A 15,050-nucleotide genomic window follows, 5' to 3' on the forward strand; every position below is an offset into this window, starting at 1 on the left:
CAAGTGTCCCTCAGCAGCAGAATGGGTAAGCCCAGGTCAGCTTTAGCTGTTCAACCTCCTGCCTGCAAAGAGAAAAGGCACTCGAGCACTGGTGCAGCTGGATCAGTGGTCATCAAGTACTCAGGAGAATCAGATCCAGCTCCAATAAATACACACCAAAATTACTTGTGCATATGACTGTCATAAAACTGTTAAATATCACTGTCAGCCTAATGCTGGGATGCCAAAGCTCTGGGAGCAAATCCTTACCCTCAAAACCAAATTTGGATTAAGGAATGACAGAGGAGGTTTATCTCTTTCACTTTCTATCTGAAAGCACCAGCCACTGGACTGCTGGGTGGATGAGAACCATCTCTCTTAAGAAAGAGAAGTTTAGACATCTTCCACCAAACAGCAATTATAAATCCCATTCCTCCAAGAATCCTAAGGAAAAATAGGAACCTCAGAGGAGTAAGGTAAGTACTTGGAGGTATGATGTAAGAATTGACTAAAATTTCAGGTGCCAGAACTCCTCCAGAAATTGTGTAACAGAACCTGCAGATAAGAAGTGTCAGCCTTAAAACCACACCCTGCTCACATCTTTTGATGCCAGCTGGAAGGCAGTATGACTCAGCTGCCAAAAATGCTTGATTCCTGATGAGATGGGGAATGGGACAGGAGAAGGAAGACCCGGCTTTCAAGCATTTAATGTGCACTCCAAAATGCAGATTCACAAAACCAACAAAAAAGTATAGCTGTAAATAAAGCTTTGCAATACTGTTTTAGCTCCCAACTCAGCAGCTGCTTAGTCTGCTGTAGCTTAGTGTAGTACCAGCAACTCTGTCCTCAGAAAAGCTCCCTAGGAATCTGCTGTGCCTGGTGCTGCAGGTCCCAGCTGCATGGACCACATAAGTCCTCTGTCAATAACTGAGCCAGTGGCATCGAGCTGAGAGGCAAAAATGGTCCTGAGCAGTGACTGCACAGGGTGGGGCATTTTCCTAAGTAAACCCAAACCCAGTGTTTCACCTGTCCAGGGAACAAACTTGCTTCCAAGGACAGTGAACCCTGGGGCCTAAGTCACAGACCTGCAGTCTGTGCAGTAAGTGCACTGTACAGATCCAGTCCTGTTTCATCTCCAGCAATGCAGAACCAATCAACAGATACTCTGCTATCTCACAGTCTCTGTATGTTAACCTCATGAACCCAGCAGCTTGAAGGTTCATTGAGAAAAGCCCCTAACAGAAAGCCCACAAGGAAAGTGCTAATTCCTTCTTCACAGCAGAATTCAAAGACTACACAATAAGTAAGGCACAAGCCAGGTGAAAAGAGTAAAATTTATAATGGTGGTTTGAACAGTATCTGCCCAGGAAGGCAGGGACACTGAAGGGAAAAAAAACCCCAAAATACCCAGAGACTAATGGTAATGTACATAAAGGTATAAATTTAGGACTGACAAACTCAGATGCCAGTCTTGTCCTCTCTAATTTTGAAAGGTTTTTAACATTCCTGTCTTTTTACCACAACCATGTGGACAGCATAACAATCTTGGTTCCAGGAAACTGGAGCAGGTCAGTACAGCCCCTTCATTCAAAATACAGCCATTATCATCAGAACTTTTCCTCTCCTCACTTGGTATTTTAATATTTGGGATTGGTTAACTGCTTAGACATCTATAGCCAGTAAAGCACCACACGAGATTCTGTAAAACTTTAATTTATTCCCCTCCCAAGTATCCAGAATAGAAGACCCTTTTAAGTTGGAGAAAAATGTGACAAAGAAATAGATTACCAGAATAGCTGTTCACAGAAGAAGAAAAAGCACATACTACCAAGGTTACACAGAAAACAACCCAAAAGTCCTATTTAATGGGATAGTGCAAGTTAACAGCATGTCTCTGGCAAGGATACCTTCATTTGGATTATAAAAGTTTTACAGAGTTAGATCAAGAGTCTGGATGGGTCTCTGACATTTTACTATAGCATTAAGAATGTACTGTTTGAAAGATGCTGTACAGAATGACCCACCAAACAAATGTATTTACAAGCCTGGGGAGAAAAAAATTATTTTTCAGTTTATTCAAAATAAAAATACACATAGAATTATGAAAATATAGGTTTACTATTTCCACCACACGTAAGTCAATGCTGCTGTCTGAAAGGCTTGCAAGATTATTTCAAGTTTTTTTAAAGTTCATCTTTTTCCCTCAATAAGGTGTACCTATGTTCACTGGGTGCCAGTTTCTGGAATGAGCTCTCTGGTGGGCTGCTTGCTAAATCCTGAATTGGCTGAAAAACAGAACAAAGAGTAAAACTGTTTGTTAGACTAATAACCACTCATCTCCATTAAATAAATTTCTAGCATTATGGGAGTGCACAAATGTCCTGCATTCTCACAAATTTAGTTCGGGGTTTTTTTGGAAGGCATGTTCCAAGTCCCAAGTAGAGGGAACACAGACACAGACGCAAACACACATTAATTAAGCAACTCCAGTTAAGGATATTCCTTTTGTTGTAACATCTCAAGGGCAACAGCCATCACATGAGTTTCTGTACGAGTCACACAGAAGTATTTCAAATGTACCCCACTGTGTATTTGCCTGAATCTACCACTTGCTTTGGAGGTATTCTAGTTTTATGTGCATTTGTTTTATCAGATATACCAGGACAGAAGTGACATCATTACAAAAGTATTTTAGAATTACTTTTCCATGGAAATGAAAACACCCCATACAAAAATGCATGCAATTCAATGGGCATAGGTGACCCACGACAAGAGCCTCCAGTTTAGTTAAGGCCAGTACTTATTTCCACTGCCTCCACATATTCCACAAGATGGCAGGATGCCATACAGAGATGGGAACATAAAGATCCCAGGTTTTGTGTGCATTTTTCAAGGCAGAAATGAGGCAAGAGCAAGCCTGCAGCTCTGGGTCCTGTGCCAACAGGCAGGCAGCAGGATCCAGGCGCTCCACAGGCTTCCTCCTTCTCTGGCCAAGCCTCCTCTGGGCAAGTGCCTGGCCTATGCCGCAGTCTCCAGCCCTTATTTCAGCCCCTCCTCCTGATGACCTGAATTCTGGTTGCTCAATGAATTTCTGAGAAACACAGGGAACTACGAGTCAAATGAATTACTGCTGAGACAATTCAGCCACGTGTTTTCACAGCCAGTCATAACAACATTCAAAAGCAGTTACTCTCCTGGCCAAGGCAAGCCCTCCAGGGCTTTCACACTTTCAAATCTTTTGAGCAGGGCAACAGGAGGCTGCACTCAATTGATTTAGAGCAGTGCCATCCTTACCACATCCCACAGATGAGCAGGAAAAGGAGGCTATAGCTATAAATAGTTTCTGTCCCTCAGCCATGGAATGGCCCAAGGCTCCCCAACACAAGGGCACCAGGGCCCTTTGAGCCTTGGATAATACAATGCAAGCCTTGAAAGAAGTGTTTGAAAATGGTTCTTTTTCTTTGGAAAGTGCCCAAAGTAGTGAAAATGTTCCCTGACAGTTAAAAAAGTTTGCACTTTTCAGCAGGACCCCAACCATGTGAGCTGAGTATCAAGAAGATAGAAGGCTGACTGAGACACCATTACAAGACTGGGATGAGCAGAGGGAATTGGGGCTGGTCATGTCCCTTCTTTTCTGACACTGAGATGCTTCTTTTGTCTGAAGAAGGATCTAGTAGTGGTGTTTCTGAAGAGATCCCAGAAGTGTATTCCAGGCATGTAATTACACAACATGACAAGCTTTGAGCAGAACCATGAGGAAATCAAACTGACAAGTGCAGCCTGTGAGCACTGCTAATGCTGTTTGTCAACCGCATTAACAAAAGCAGTAAAGCCTGTTACTGCTCACCCATTCTTTCTTGATGCTCTAGTAATTTGCCTCCTGCTCACATTGGTAAATATATGAAGCATTCAATCAATTGTTGTTTCCCCTTAGAAGCACCCTCTAGTAGTGTGTTGTGTGGGAAATAATGCATCTATGATGTATTATCAGTTTTTGCACAGAAGTCACAAGAGAACCTAGAAGCAGCTCTATGAAGTCAGAACAATCATCCAAGCCCAAGATCTCCTGTTTCAGTGGAAAAAATAAATATTCTTATGCTCTTCCCTTATTCAAGGCAAATAGGTACCATACTAACCCTAATGCCTACTACCCCTAATACTCCCTGCCTTTACCCAAAGAAGGTTGAAGAACCAAGCAAAGGTGGTAATGTTATGTTCTGTTAACAGATTTTCAAAAGACAGAAGTTAAAAGAACAAATATACTAGAAAGTACAGCTCTGACAAGGAGTAAAAAAAAGGTCTTAACTAAACGGCCAAATGAAATGTATTTGTTGTAACCTTACCTGACCAGGTGCTACATCAGTTGGATCAGGGCCATGATGAAACTCTCTATGCAATTTTCCAGAATGCAAGTCTAGTACAAATTGCTTCAGTTTACCTGGAATTCTGGAACAAATTCAATAGAAACATCCACATGTTTATTACAAGTTAAGTCCAAACACAGAAGATTTAAAGTGCACTGCTTAGAGTAGCTAACTTCTGTTTATCTAGCACACTATGCCTACTTTTAGGTGATTAATGGAGGACAGGGAGCCACATGGTTTGCTAAGGTATCCCACCAGCTTCTTTTTCTTTCCACTGTCTCTTGAGAACACAGCAAGTATTTCATCTTTTCAATAACTCCCACAGAGCTGTACCAGCCAATAACTTCATTGTGAACTCCCTTCAGCTCCCCACTAACCATAATGTAAGAGGGAACAGCAGGTTCCAAATGCACAGTTTACAGATACAAATGACACTTGGGGAGCAGTATTGACAAAACATCTTTGAAAGGCTCTCTACTGCCTCGGCAACTGCACACATACCACAGATAAGCACTAAGAGGATATCAATGTAAATCTAATCTGAGATCATCTACTGTCACCCACAGCAAACATACTAAACTACAGCATCGAGTTTTATTTGTGAAATGTCAGGCTGACTAAAAATTTCAAAGTGAAGAGTTTATCTAGTAAGTATTAGAGATGAGATAAAAAAATCTATAGTGTGAGGACTACACAAAAAATCTAAATGTAATGTGTGAATGGACACAGGTTTTTGTAGGGAGTCTTTCATCAAACTAATTATTACATTTAGGAAAGAGGAAGAAAGTGTGGTCAGACAATCTATCAGCAATATTTAAGATCATCAGAAAACTATGGATAAAATGCAGCAATACTGATTCAGAGGGTATCATTACAGCAGTGTCTGTAACCAATCAGTATTACACTAGTAATTTCAGGGGCCTCTTCCCAGCCCAGAAGAGATCATGGATTATTACCAATGGAGAAAAAGGGGTTCATTCCAGCCTGGTTATAGGAACAGCAGACTTACTACTCCCTGCTTTTCCTCGGGCTCCTGCCCTGTTCTAGATCAAGCACATTGCTGGAGACATTCTCTTCTCCTAATGCAGCAAGGGCACTTGGTGCCTGCAGCCTTGTGTAGCTCAGCCTGTTCTTGCTAAGAAGCTACACCCATCTGTTACAGGTTGTAGGACACTCCCTGTCCTGGGAGTCCTGGAACAGCATGGTGAATAGGGCCAGGTGGCCAACAGACAAGGATAAAATAGGGATGGTCTCATTTACCTGCCAAGTGCCTATTCTCCAAAAAGACAATGAACTCCCTAAAGAGCAAGGATATCTTTTAGAGGGCCAGCTCTGAAAGTGCCAAATCCAAACCCTACTTGCTGGTGGCAGCACTGAGGTTACAAAGAGACAGCCTGGGGCCAGTTTGTAAAAGAGTCCAGGAGGTTACTGAAGTGGTAGATGAAAGTCTCAGAATTAAGATATTACTTATTAAAAAATAAAACCACCACACAAAACCACCCAAGAAACAACAGAAACAACCAAACCAAGCATCCAAACCACATATACACAATATCTTCCCAGGAGCTCCAAGCTCTTCTTGTTCCCAAACTGTGTTTTGCTATTTCTGTGTATCAGCTCAACCTCCTAGAGTAAGGTTGAGTAATTATTTATCATTAGACAACTGTCTACAATCCTGACATCTCTCTTTCAGCTTCATTTGTAAGTGACAACTGGTACACATCAAGCAAGTAGCTCTCATTATTCTGACAGTGTTTCACAGAAACTGAACATTTAAGAAACATAACATCAAAGTCTAAACTAAACATCTCTACTACCTCTGTACGAGATGTTAATTTGTTTTAGGGCTGTTTAAAAAGTGACAATAAAAAGAGTGGTTTTAAAATGCAAATATCCTGCTATTTTTTTGCTTGGGTGTGAGGTGAATACAATTTTCCAAAGAAAGAGGAACACAGGGAGAAAAATAGTCACTTATCAAGAATTTCAACATACATAGCTTCAAGTATTTGAAAAGCACTATTCAAGATACATCAAACAGAGACAACATTTTATAGATAAGCCTGTGGAGAATTATAGACAGAAGCTAAGTTTGAACTCTCCTCCCAGATGTCAGTATCTCAGGTAGAAAATTGTCTCCTGGAATAGCAGAATCAGACATTATATTACATTCACATTGCACACTAAGTCTGAGCTTTGAATCCTTGGTTTTGACAAAAATGAAACACCCAGCCTAGACATCTAACCAGGAGTTAGCAGGCGGTGTATCTGCAGTTGCCTCCTATGAGACAGGACCTGGAGTTTTAATACCAAACCAAAAGATAAAGACAGAGTGCTTGTTTCAGGCTGAAAGCCCCTGAAGGGAACATTTAAACATCTTCATTCCTTGACCAAGCCATGCAAGACAGAACATCTGCTTCCAAGGCAGTGTTCCATAAAGAGTCAGGCTGAGGTAATGAGGGTTACCACAACAGTATTTCATCTAAGCACCCTGGTACTTTGCTGTCACGTATTTTATCCAGATAAACATGCTGGTGATTGGCCATTTTCCAAGTTGCACATGGAAAATTTCACAAACCCACACAACCACTTCTTTGCCAGCTTTCCAGGTGTAGACTAATGCATGAAGGCTAGAATTACACTGCAGGAAAAACCAAACCAGCAGGCTGGGATTTATTACATGCTGCATTTTACAGCAATCCCTGAATAACACAGTACTTCACATTACATGTAGTAGTTTTAATCTTTTAAAGTTGACATGTCTAGATCACTACTAAAAACATCATGCCAGGCTCCAAATGCCTAATCATGATGGAAAATAGGAAAACTGTAGAAGACCAGCATCTAAGAACTTCATACGAGATTCCTTTCTTGCATAAAGTGATACAACTCCACTTAAACAATGACTTCATGCCAGCTCATCCTGCTTTAAGGCTCTGACACTAAATTACACAGAGGCAGCCTTACCTATCCCAGATTTACTCATCTTCCCACCACAGTACTGATTAAAGTATAAGCCTTTTCATTTGTTCTTCTCAAAATGCACCAAGAAAAATACTTACGACAAGTCACTGAAGTCTGGAAAGACATACATGTGCCTGAAGCTATCAATAGCAATGACAGGGCAGTCTGCTGGAGTCTTCTGAATGTGGAGGAGTGGATGCCTGAATTTGTCACAGTCAGCATGGAGGAAGTTTATTGTACCTTAACATTGCGAGCAGACAAAAGCCCATGTTAGGATTTTTTTATTATTATTGTCTTGAAACCCATTTGAAACTATTTTCCTAAGTATTACAAAGCTGAAAATATTAGATACATACAACATGCAAAACCTGAAAATAGGTCTAAATAAACAAAACCACCAAAATAACAGGTTTTCTTAAAGTGTTTTTTTTTCCCATATTACAAACTGAAGCTTTGTTTACTTCCCTCTCAAAACACATTAAATCATTTAGACAAGAAGGATTTCTGAAAGTTACTTACTAATAAATTGTGCATCTATTTTAATAATTTCCAGAGGAGTTGGTCCTCACTGTCAAAAATGCATCAAGCCCTTCAGTCTCAAGAGCTTGAAAGCTACAATTCTCTATGGCCTTTTCTTCCACTCCACTGAGTTGTCTGAAAAAAATTATACCAGTAAAACCAAGAATAGTGGGAACTATTACCAACCTTTTTCACCTATTAACTGCCGTGCAACCTCCTGTTGGAATTTCTCTAAACTCTCCAAGTCATCTTTCATGTGGAAAAGTATGAGAAAAGGAAGACCTTCTTCTGTCAGTTCCTGCACAGAAAACAAAGGACAAACTTATTTCTTCCATTTCTTAAGGGCACCAAATTAAGAGATTACAACAATTTTCAAATTCGGTGAGATCTCTACTTTAAAAACAGATGAAAGAGCAAGACTAATGATGTTAACTGCTGACCCTTCCTCTGAGATACAGAGTGACACAGTTAACCATGTTTCCTTGCTCTTATCATAAACAACAGATAAAGGATGAGAGCAAGTCATTATCAGCATTTTGGGAAGGGATACACTTTCACTGGAATACTTGTGCTAAAGAAATAACCTGATTCTGAGGAAACACAGCAGCTCCAGAGAAACCACAATAAGGCCTGAGCACCATGGTGTTAAATGCTACAAAAGGCTGAGGGTATATTCTAGAATCCAGTTCTAGCTTATTCATATAGTAAATTAGTGCTTTCTTAGCATAACACAAGTGCCTTTGAATAACTCTACCCCCTCCTCACCAAAACAGAGAAAAGCAGAAGCTAATGACACAGCCAGAGCTGTTACGATGAAGAACTGCTCTCCTGCCAGTAACTCTGACCTGACTGGTCATCCTTTGTTGGACAGCAAACTTTAGTTCCTCATATATGCTCATTTTTGTTCTTGCAGCCTAATGCCTTTTAAAGATCTCTGCCCACAGACAATTACAGGATTGCCTTGAATAATTTATTCAGGATTTTTCTTTTATTCAAACACAAACAAAACACAAGCAACATGCACTTGCTTGCTCCAAAAGTAATTTTTGTCGGCTCAACTCACTACAGCCTGATTGAAGAAATAATTATGTATCGTCTAAGAAATGCCTACAGCTGCCCATCTTTCATTTCCACAACTGGTAAAACAAGCAAGTGCTGCTATTGTTTTGATTCTAACCTGCATCAGCATAAAAACTATGCTTTTTGAGAAAGATAGTAGTGGCTTGTTCTACTACCAAATTGAAGCATTTCTTCAGATATCTTCAATTTGCAGTAAGTTGAAGGAAATGTTTTCCTTATCAGTAGGCAGCCAGTTACACAGGGTACATGAAATGGCACTTGTTCTCCCTTCAACAAAGTCCATCAGGTAAGATGAAGCATAGTCTTTTAAACAGAAGACTGCAGAGATCCTCATCATTTCAGTGCTCTTGAAATCCAAACTTCCCAATCCACCCCTAAAACAACTAATCATATTTGCTCATTCTCATTTTTACACACACAGACTCAGCTGGGTCTCAGCCTTTCTCCTACTACAGGATGGGAAAAAGTCTGTTTTGTACCACTACAATTATGGCTCCACTTCCCCACTCACTTCAGCAAGTACATTTCCAGAGAGAGAACTCCTAAACAGGGTATTCTGGCTCTAAGATCTTCCCTTGCTTGCAAGCAGCTGGAATGACAACCTCAGCAAGTTACACTCACAAGATCAATTCATCTGCAAACAGGCTGTAAGAACAGCTGGCATGAAGCTTGCTAATTTTAGTCCTCCTACAAGGTACCTCCCTTTATTTCCTGTGCCATTCCAGCTTTCATATCATGTCTCAGGACAAGTGGAAGCTCCCTCAAAAGCTGCTGTGTTGTTTGGCACTAAGAAAATCAAAAGACTTTCCACTAGATCTCAGCTTCCCATATCACTTCTGTGAGCTTTTGAGAAAATTCTTAGTGGTTCAGCACCACCATTAAGACCACACAGGTTCACTGCATTTATTTAACACAGAACTACAGAGCCTGGTTATAGGTGAGACAGGGATTTCTTCTGAATGATATCCTGATCCCAACAGCCTTTGCCAGTCAAGCACAGGAACTGTTTTGAATGGGCAGTCTCCTCGAGCAGAAGACCCTGCTTCAGAGCTCAATTACTGTGTGTTTAAAGTGTATTCTGATGCCATCAATACAGTTTAACAATCACAACACTTCATATTTTTATATTGTAATATTGAGCCATATACACAATAAGAGACCATTTAAATAGTTGTACAATCTCAGCATGTAGAAATATCTCAATTTTGGCATGTTTAAATTTGTTTGGGTACCAGCAACACTGAAATTTTTAAACAAACTTTGCCAGGCAAAATATCACATTGCAATTGTAACTATCTGCCTAAGCAAACAGGAATCAAGGGTTAAAGGAACAACCAGAGAAACCACAACAAAATGTGGTACAAGCTGACAGAGATGAACCTTGGCTTCCAAGGCTCAGAATCCTGTTTCACCATGGGAAAAGTACACTGAAAATCTACCACATGTGGCATCTTTCACATATTGAGTCACAAATGAAGAATTAAGATTTGTTAACTATCAGAACTTTCCAATAAAAGCTGGCAGGACTGACTAGAAAACAGTCCATAAAAATGGCTTAAGTAAAACCACCCTGTCCCTCTCTCTGACATGAAAGCTGAAGTGCTACATGTGCTCAGAACAGCAGATTCAGGATAAAAAGAATTAAGTGTGCAAACTGAATGAATCACATTACTGATTCTCTGGCTTCTCATCCAGTATGGACAATGTAGTGAAATTTGAGACAATCCTTGGCAGATTTTTTAACAGATTCTGTATCTAAGTAGAAATGCTCCTTTTGAGATGCTACAAACTTTATAACTTTTCAAGGACTTTTTTCCTGTTATTTTAAGAATAAAATAAAACATGGAGTTGGAAATGGACAAAAGAAGACCAAGTTACAAAAGAAAACAAAAAAGTCTTAAAAGAAATAATGAGATGTTTAAAAACAATCTCCCAAATTCCACCTGACAAATTACACCCAAAAGAAGAAAAGCATGAGAAACAACTCATGAACCTAAAAAGATTAAGGTACCAGTGCTTTAACACAGATTGAAAATAAAAATCCCACATAGTTTTCATTACCATTCCCAGAAGATTAAATGGTCGGCCACCATTTAATGTGCTTATTTATCAGATGATGCCTTGGAAGTGTTTAATACAGTAATATTTTTCTACCACTCACATTAACCTCAATGGGAGGGAGCTGGGGGTGTTTATCTGGGAGAAAAGGAAGCTCAGGGGGGACTTTATTGATCTCTACAACTGCCTGAAAGGAGGGTGCATCCTTGTGGGGGTTGGCCTCTTCTCCTAGGTGACAAGTGAGGGAAATGGAAAAACAGAAACTTCCACAGATGCTGAAGGGTTCAATCTGCAGCCTTGGAAAGAGCTTGGGTTAATGTAATGATAAAGGTACACAAACATTAAGTAGAAAAATTATAAACTTATGGTCCTATAATTGTAAGTTAGAATATGCCTTGAGTAAGTAAGAAATTATATAAGGTAAAATAGTGAGAGGTTTGAGCTGTAATAATGTGACTTATAGGATAGGCTAAGGATCTAGAAGCCACAACAGAGGTGTGTGTGGTTACATGACCTATCAGCTTATTGGCTGAAAGACAGATGCACTGCAGCAGAATTAGGAAAAGGTGATGGGTTATTAAGTGGAAACAGGTTTCACTCTGTCTACTGGATCAAAATGTTATTATATTGCTGTGTGAAGAAGAAACCCATGACTACCTTAAGCTATGGCTGACTTGTTGCTTCTCTCCAAATCTCAGGCCTTTGAGACTGGTATCTTATCTGGCTTACTTAAGCAATAAATCATCTTAAATAGCACTGTGGTCCCATCCCTCATTTTTCATCTCAACAACAGAAGAGGAAATGGCCGCAAGTTGCAGCAGGATAGGTTTAGACTGGACATTTGGTAAAAAATCTTCACTGAAAGGATTGTGAAGCACTGGAACAGGCTACTCAGGCAAGTGGTAGAATCACCATCCCTGTAAAATGCTCAAAAAGCCATGTGGATGTGGGATCTCGTGACAAAGTTTAGTGTTGAACACAGTAGTTCTGGGTTAATCGCTGGACTCAATAATCTTAGAGGTCTTTCCCAACCTTAATAGCTCTGTAATTATAACTTCTTACTTTGGTAGTGTATGAAACTACTACATATCTGCCTCCAGTGAATTTCAAGAGTAACCAAAAAGCTACTAAAGAATGAAAAGGCATTATCTGACAGCCATTTTCTGCCTAAAACAAAACACACAAAGTTCTTTGATGTGGATTAGGGATCTTGAACGAGACATTTTTGTTTTAAGAAAGAAACCCCAAATGTAGAATAGTAGAAAAAGTCTTACCTCCCCATTTTCAAATGTGATTTCTCGAACTAATGGTACACATTTATCTTGTGTCCATGCATAAATCAAATCAAAATTAGTTAGTGAGCCTAAATACACCATATCTGGAGCATTTTCCTGTTGAAAAGAAAAATACAGTAGGATGAGAAACAGCAAAAATTAAATTGCTACCTACAAAGATTACCTACACAACATAAAATTACAATATTCATATAAATATTGAAAATGAATCTTATACCAACATTCAACCATGTGCCTGGAAGATTTCTATTAACTATGTGATAAAAGTACAAATAGAAAATATATACTACATATAATAATTTATGCAGTCAACTCCATTGTATAAGACAATTTATAAATAATGGGAGATACTTTGTTTCCAAATTCAAGTAAGGGCTATTTAGATTTCTGCTTTCTGCTAGTCTGAGAAATAATATCTCCAGACCTAAACTAAATGCAGATATTGAGCTGCTTCATGCTGATAGTTACAAAGGCTCATCAAAACCTGCTCCTAACACCCTACAGGACTTGAAACTGGTATTTTACATTTGCTTTGCCAAAGAGATATGAATAAATAATAATTTTCCTTTATTTGCTAGTAGTTTTAACTTGTAATTCAGTGCTAGCATCCTTTAATTACAATTTTGGTTAACATGAAGCGAAGCATGATTTCGCAAGCTGTGGCCATGATTAAGTACACCTTAATTCAGAAATGCCATATAAAACAGGTAACTTAATAAATTCTGTTGTTGGAAAAAAAAAAAGGCTTTGAAATTCCCTTCCTCCTCAGGTCCATTTGCATCTATTTCCTCTTTTGTAAACAGCTCATTTCATACAGTAAACTTGAGAAAGGTATAGATTTTTAGATAGTATATCTCTATAAAGCAATTCTTGCTGATTTTCTTCTGTACTGAATTTTTCTTCCAGTAAAACTATGTTTATGAGAGTTTGTTAACCTGTAGTTAATTTTTTTTTTAAGTAACAGAAGAGCTCTTAACCCTTGTAGACTAAGGCTTACAAGATAGTCAAGTAATAGTCAGAATAATACACAGTAATTGTTACTTGCCTTGAAAAACATGAAGCGTACCAGCTTCACAGATTTTAAAAAGTTCTATAGAATACACAGTATCTCTACACATGATGTGTTGACTGTGTTTCTCAGAAAAAAAAAGATTAATTTTTTTGACATGGATATTTCAAATGATAAGTTTAGGTTCTGCACATTAACTGTTAAGATGCAAGACTGATCTTTTTCTGAGACTGACTCAGAAACACTAATTCCTATGATCCTATTCCTCACACTATTTAGTGATGAAATAAAACATCTGAGATGCAGTAACATACTGAATGATCTGAATACAGTCTCCATTTATTTGTATTCACATATAATCACAACAATCAAAACAAAATACATAGTTACACTTACCCCTGGTGGCTTGTAGATTACATTGTCTCCGCTAAATCTCTCTGCTTTTGAAATAGCCCTACAACAAACCAACCAGTAAGCATGTCTTGGTACAGACAAATAAAAATAAAATAACTGAGATACCAGAATTTATATTTCAATTTGCTATCTTTTCCTTACTTATTATTTTCCCCTTTCACAATCTCTGAATTTAAATCCTTCATTTTTAAAGTAAACTGTAAAGTGACTTCATAGAAACTTGGCCTGCTGGATAAGACGGTATTAAAGGAGTCAGCAAGATGCATCCCTAAGATCAGATGTCTGGACTAAAGGCATCAAAGTGACAAGTGATAAATGCCAGGACAATTTTAGGTATAGCCCATCAGAGAATTTAAAAAAAAAAGTCTTGAAGAAGCAAGGAGAAAGGCGGATTCTTGTTTGCATTTACTCTTCCTGTTCCACTGTTTACACTAAGAATTTACATCTCCTCTACCCTGACAGAGAAGGGCTTTGAGGTGCTCTATAGGCACGAGCAATGAGAAAACGGATGGCAACTGAGCCCCACTGTTCATTTTACCCTCAGAACACATCTAGAGAGATGACACAGCATACAGTTTCTGCCCACTGATGATACAGCATGTGTGTACTCTAAGACATTCAGTTCCTCCTTGGTATTCAGCTTACTACCTCACCTTGGTAAGTTCCTCTCTTGCCTTTAGAATATTTTACCCCAAATCACAGCAGAGTGCCCTGAAAGCTGCTAGTTTGTACCCCAAAATTATCATCTCTTATTCAAGCAAGTTGGAACAGTTATGCATCCAATGGAGTAGACAGAAAAGAAAGAGAAGTCAAATTATCTGAATTTATCTCATTGCAAGATGAGCTACATCATCCAGTAGTCTGAACCATTTAGAGTGTAAAGAAAAATACAGTCGTCATAAGGCTTAACTCAAAGTACCTATGTTTTATTGTTTTCTTTTGATCTAATTATCTTTTTCTTATCACCTACAAAAGGTGCCTTGCAGAATTATGTTACTTACACCAGTAACATACCACCAGTATTTGCATCGGTTTAGAGATGTGTATTTTAAAATGCTTTTTTGTATTCGCAACATGACTCTCCCCAAAATGAGGCTTCCTAGTGACAATCATTACCGAGGTAAACCACTTGCATTCCAAATAAGCCTTCATGGTATAAGAAAGTGAAGCCATAGAAGCCACCTGCCCAATCACTGCTTGCTAAACTGATGATAATCTATAATGAAATATATGCTCTAGGGTAACCCTGTGGTAGAACCCAAAATGTCCTCTTCTGTGTTCTTCCACTCCAATAGCTGCAGCTATGACTGATTTTTTTCTTTCAGATAACTCAGATAAAGTGGGGACATGATGTGATAATCCCAAATGCCT

The 15,050-nt window shown here is 39.0% G+C and overlaps 1 protein-coding gene across 7 annotated transcripts in view; it reads right to left on the reverse strand.

Moving 5' to 3' along the window:
• Nucleotides 1-1,676: 1,676 nt before the first annotated feature.
• The window catches only part of ERP44 (endoplasmic reticulum protein 44), a 49,095-nt gene continuing 35,721 nt past the window's right edge, over nt 1,677-15,050 (reverse strand). For all 7 annotated transcript variants that reach the window (XM_086895276.1, XM_086895226.1, XM_086895216.1 and 4 more), the window contains 6 exons: nt 13,662-13,719; nt 12,236-12,352; nt 8,010-8,121; nt 7,403-7,544; nt 4,323-4,425; nt 1,677-2,264 (listed from right to left, as the gene is read on the reverse strand). In XM_086895276.1, coding sequence (XP_086751402.1) covers nt 2,163-2,264; nt 4,323-4,425; nt 7,403-7,544; nt 8,010-8,121; nt 12,236-12,352; nt 13,662-13,719 — 634 coding nt within the window. In that variant the 3' untranslated portion in view covers nt 1,677-2,162. The remainder of the gene's footprint in view (nt 2,265-4,322; nt 4,426-7,402; nt 7,545-8,009; nt 8,122-12,235; nt 12,353-13,661; nt 13,720-15,050) is intronic.

Source organism: Cyanistes caeruleus, chromosome 1, assembly GCF_971803275.1.
Source record: "Cyanistes caeruleus chromosome 1, bCyaCae1.hap1.1, whole genome shotgun sequence".
Classification (NCBI taxonomy): domain Eukaryota; kingdom Metazoa; phylum Chordata; class Aves; order Passeriformes; family Paridae; genus Cyanistes; species Cyanistes caeruleus.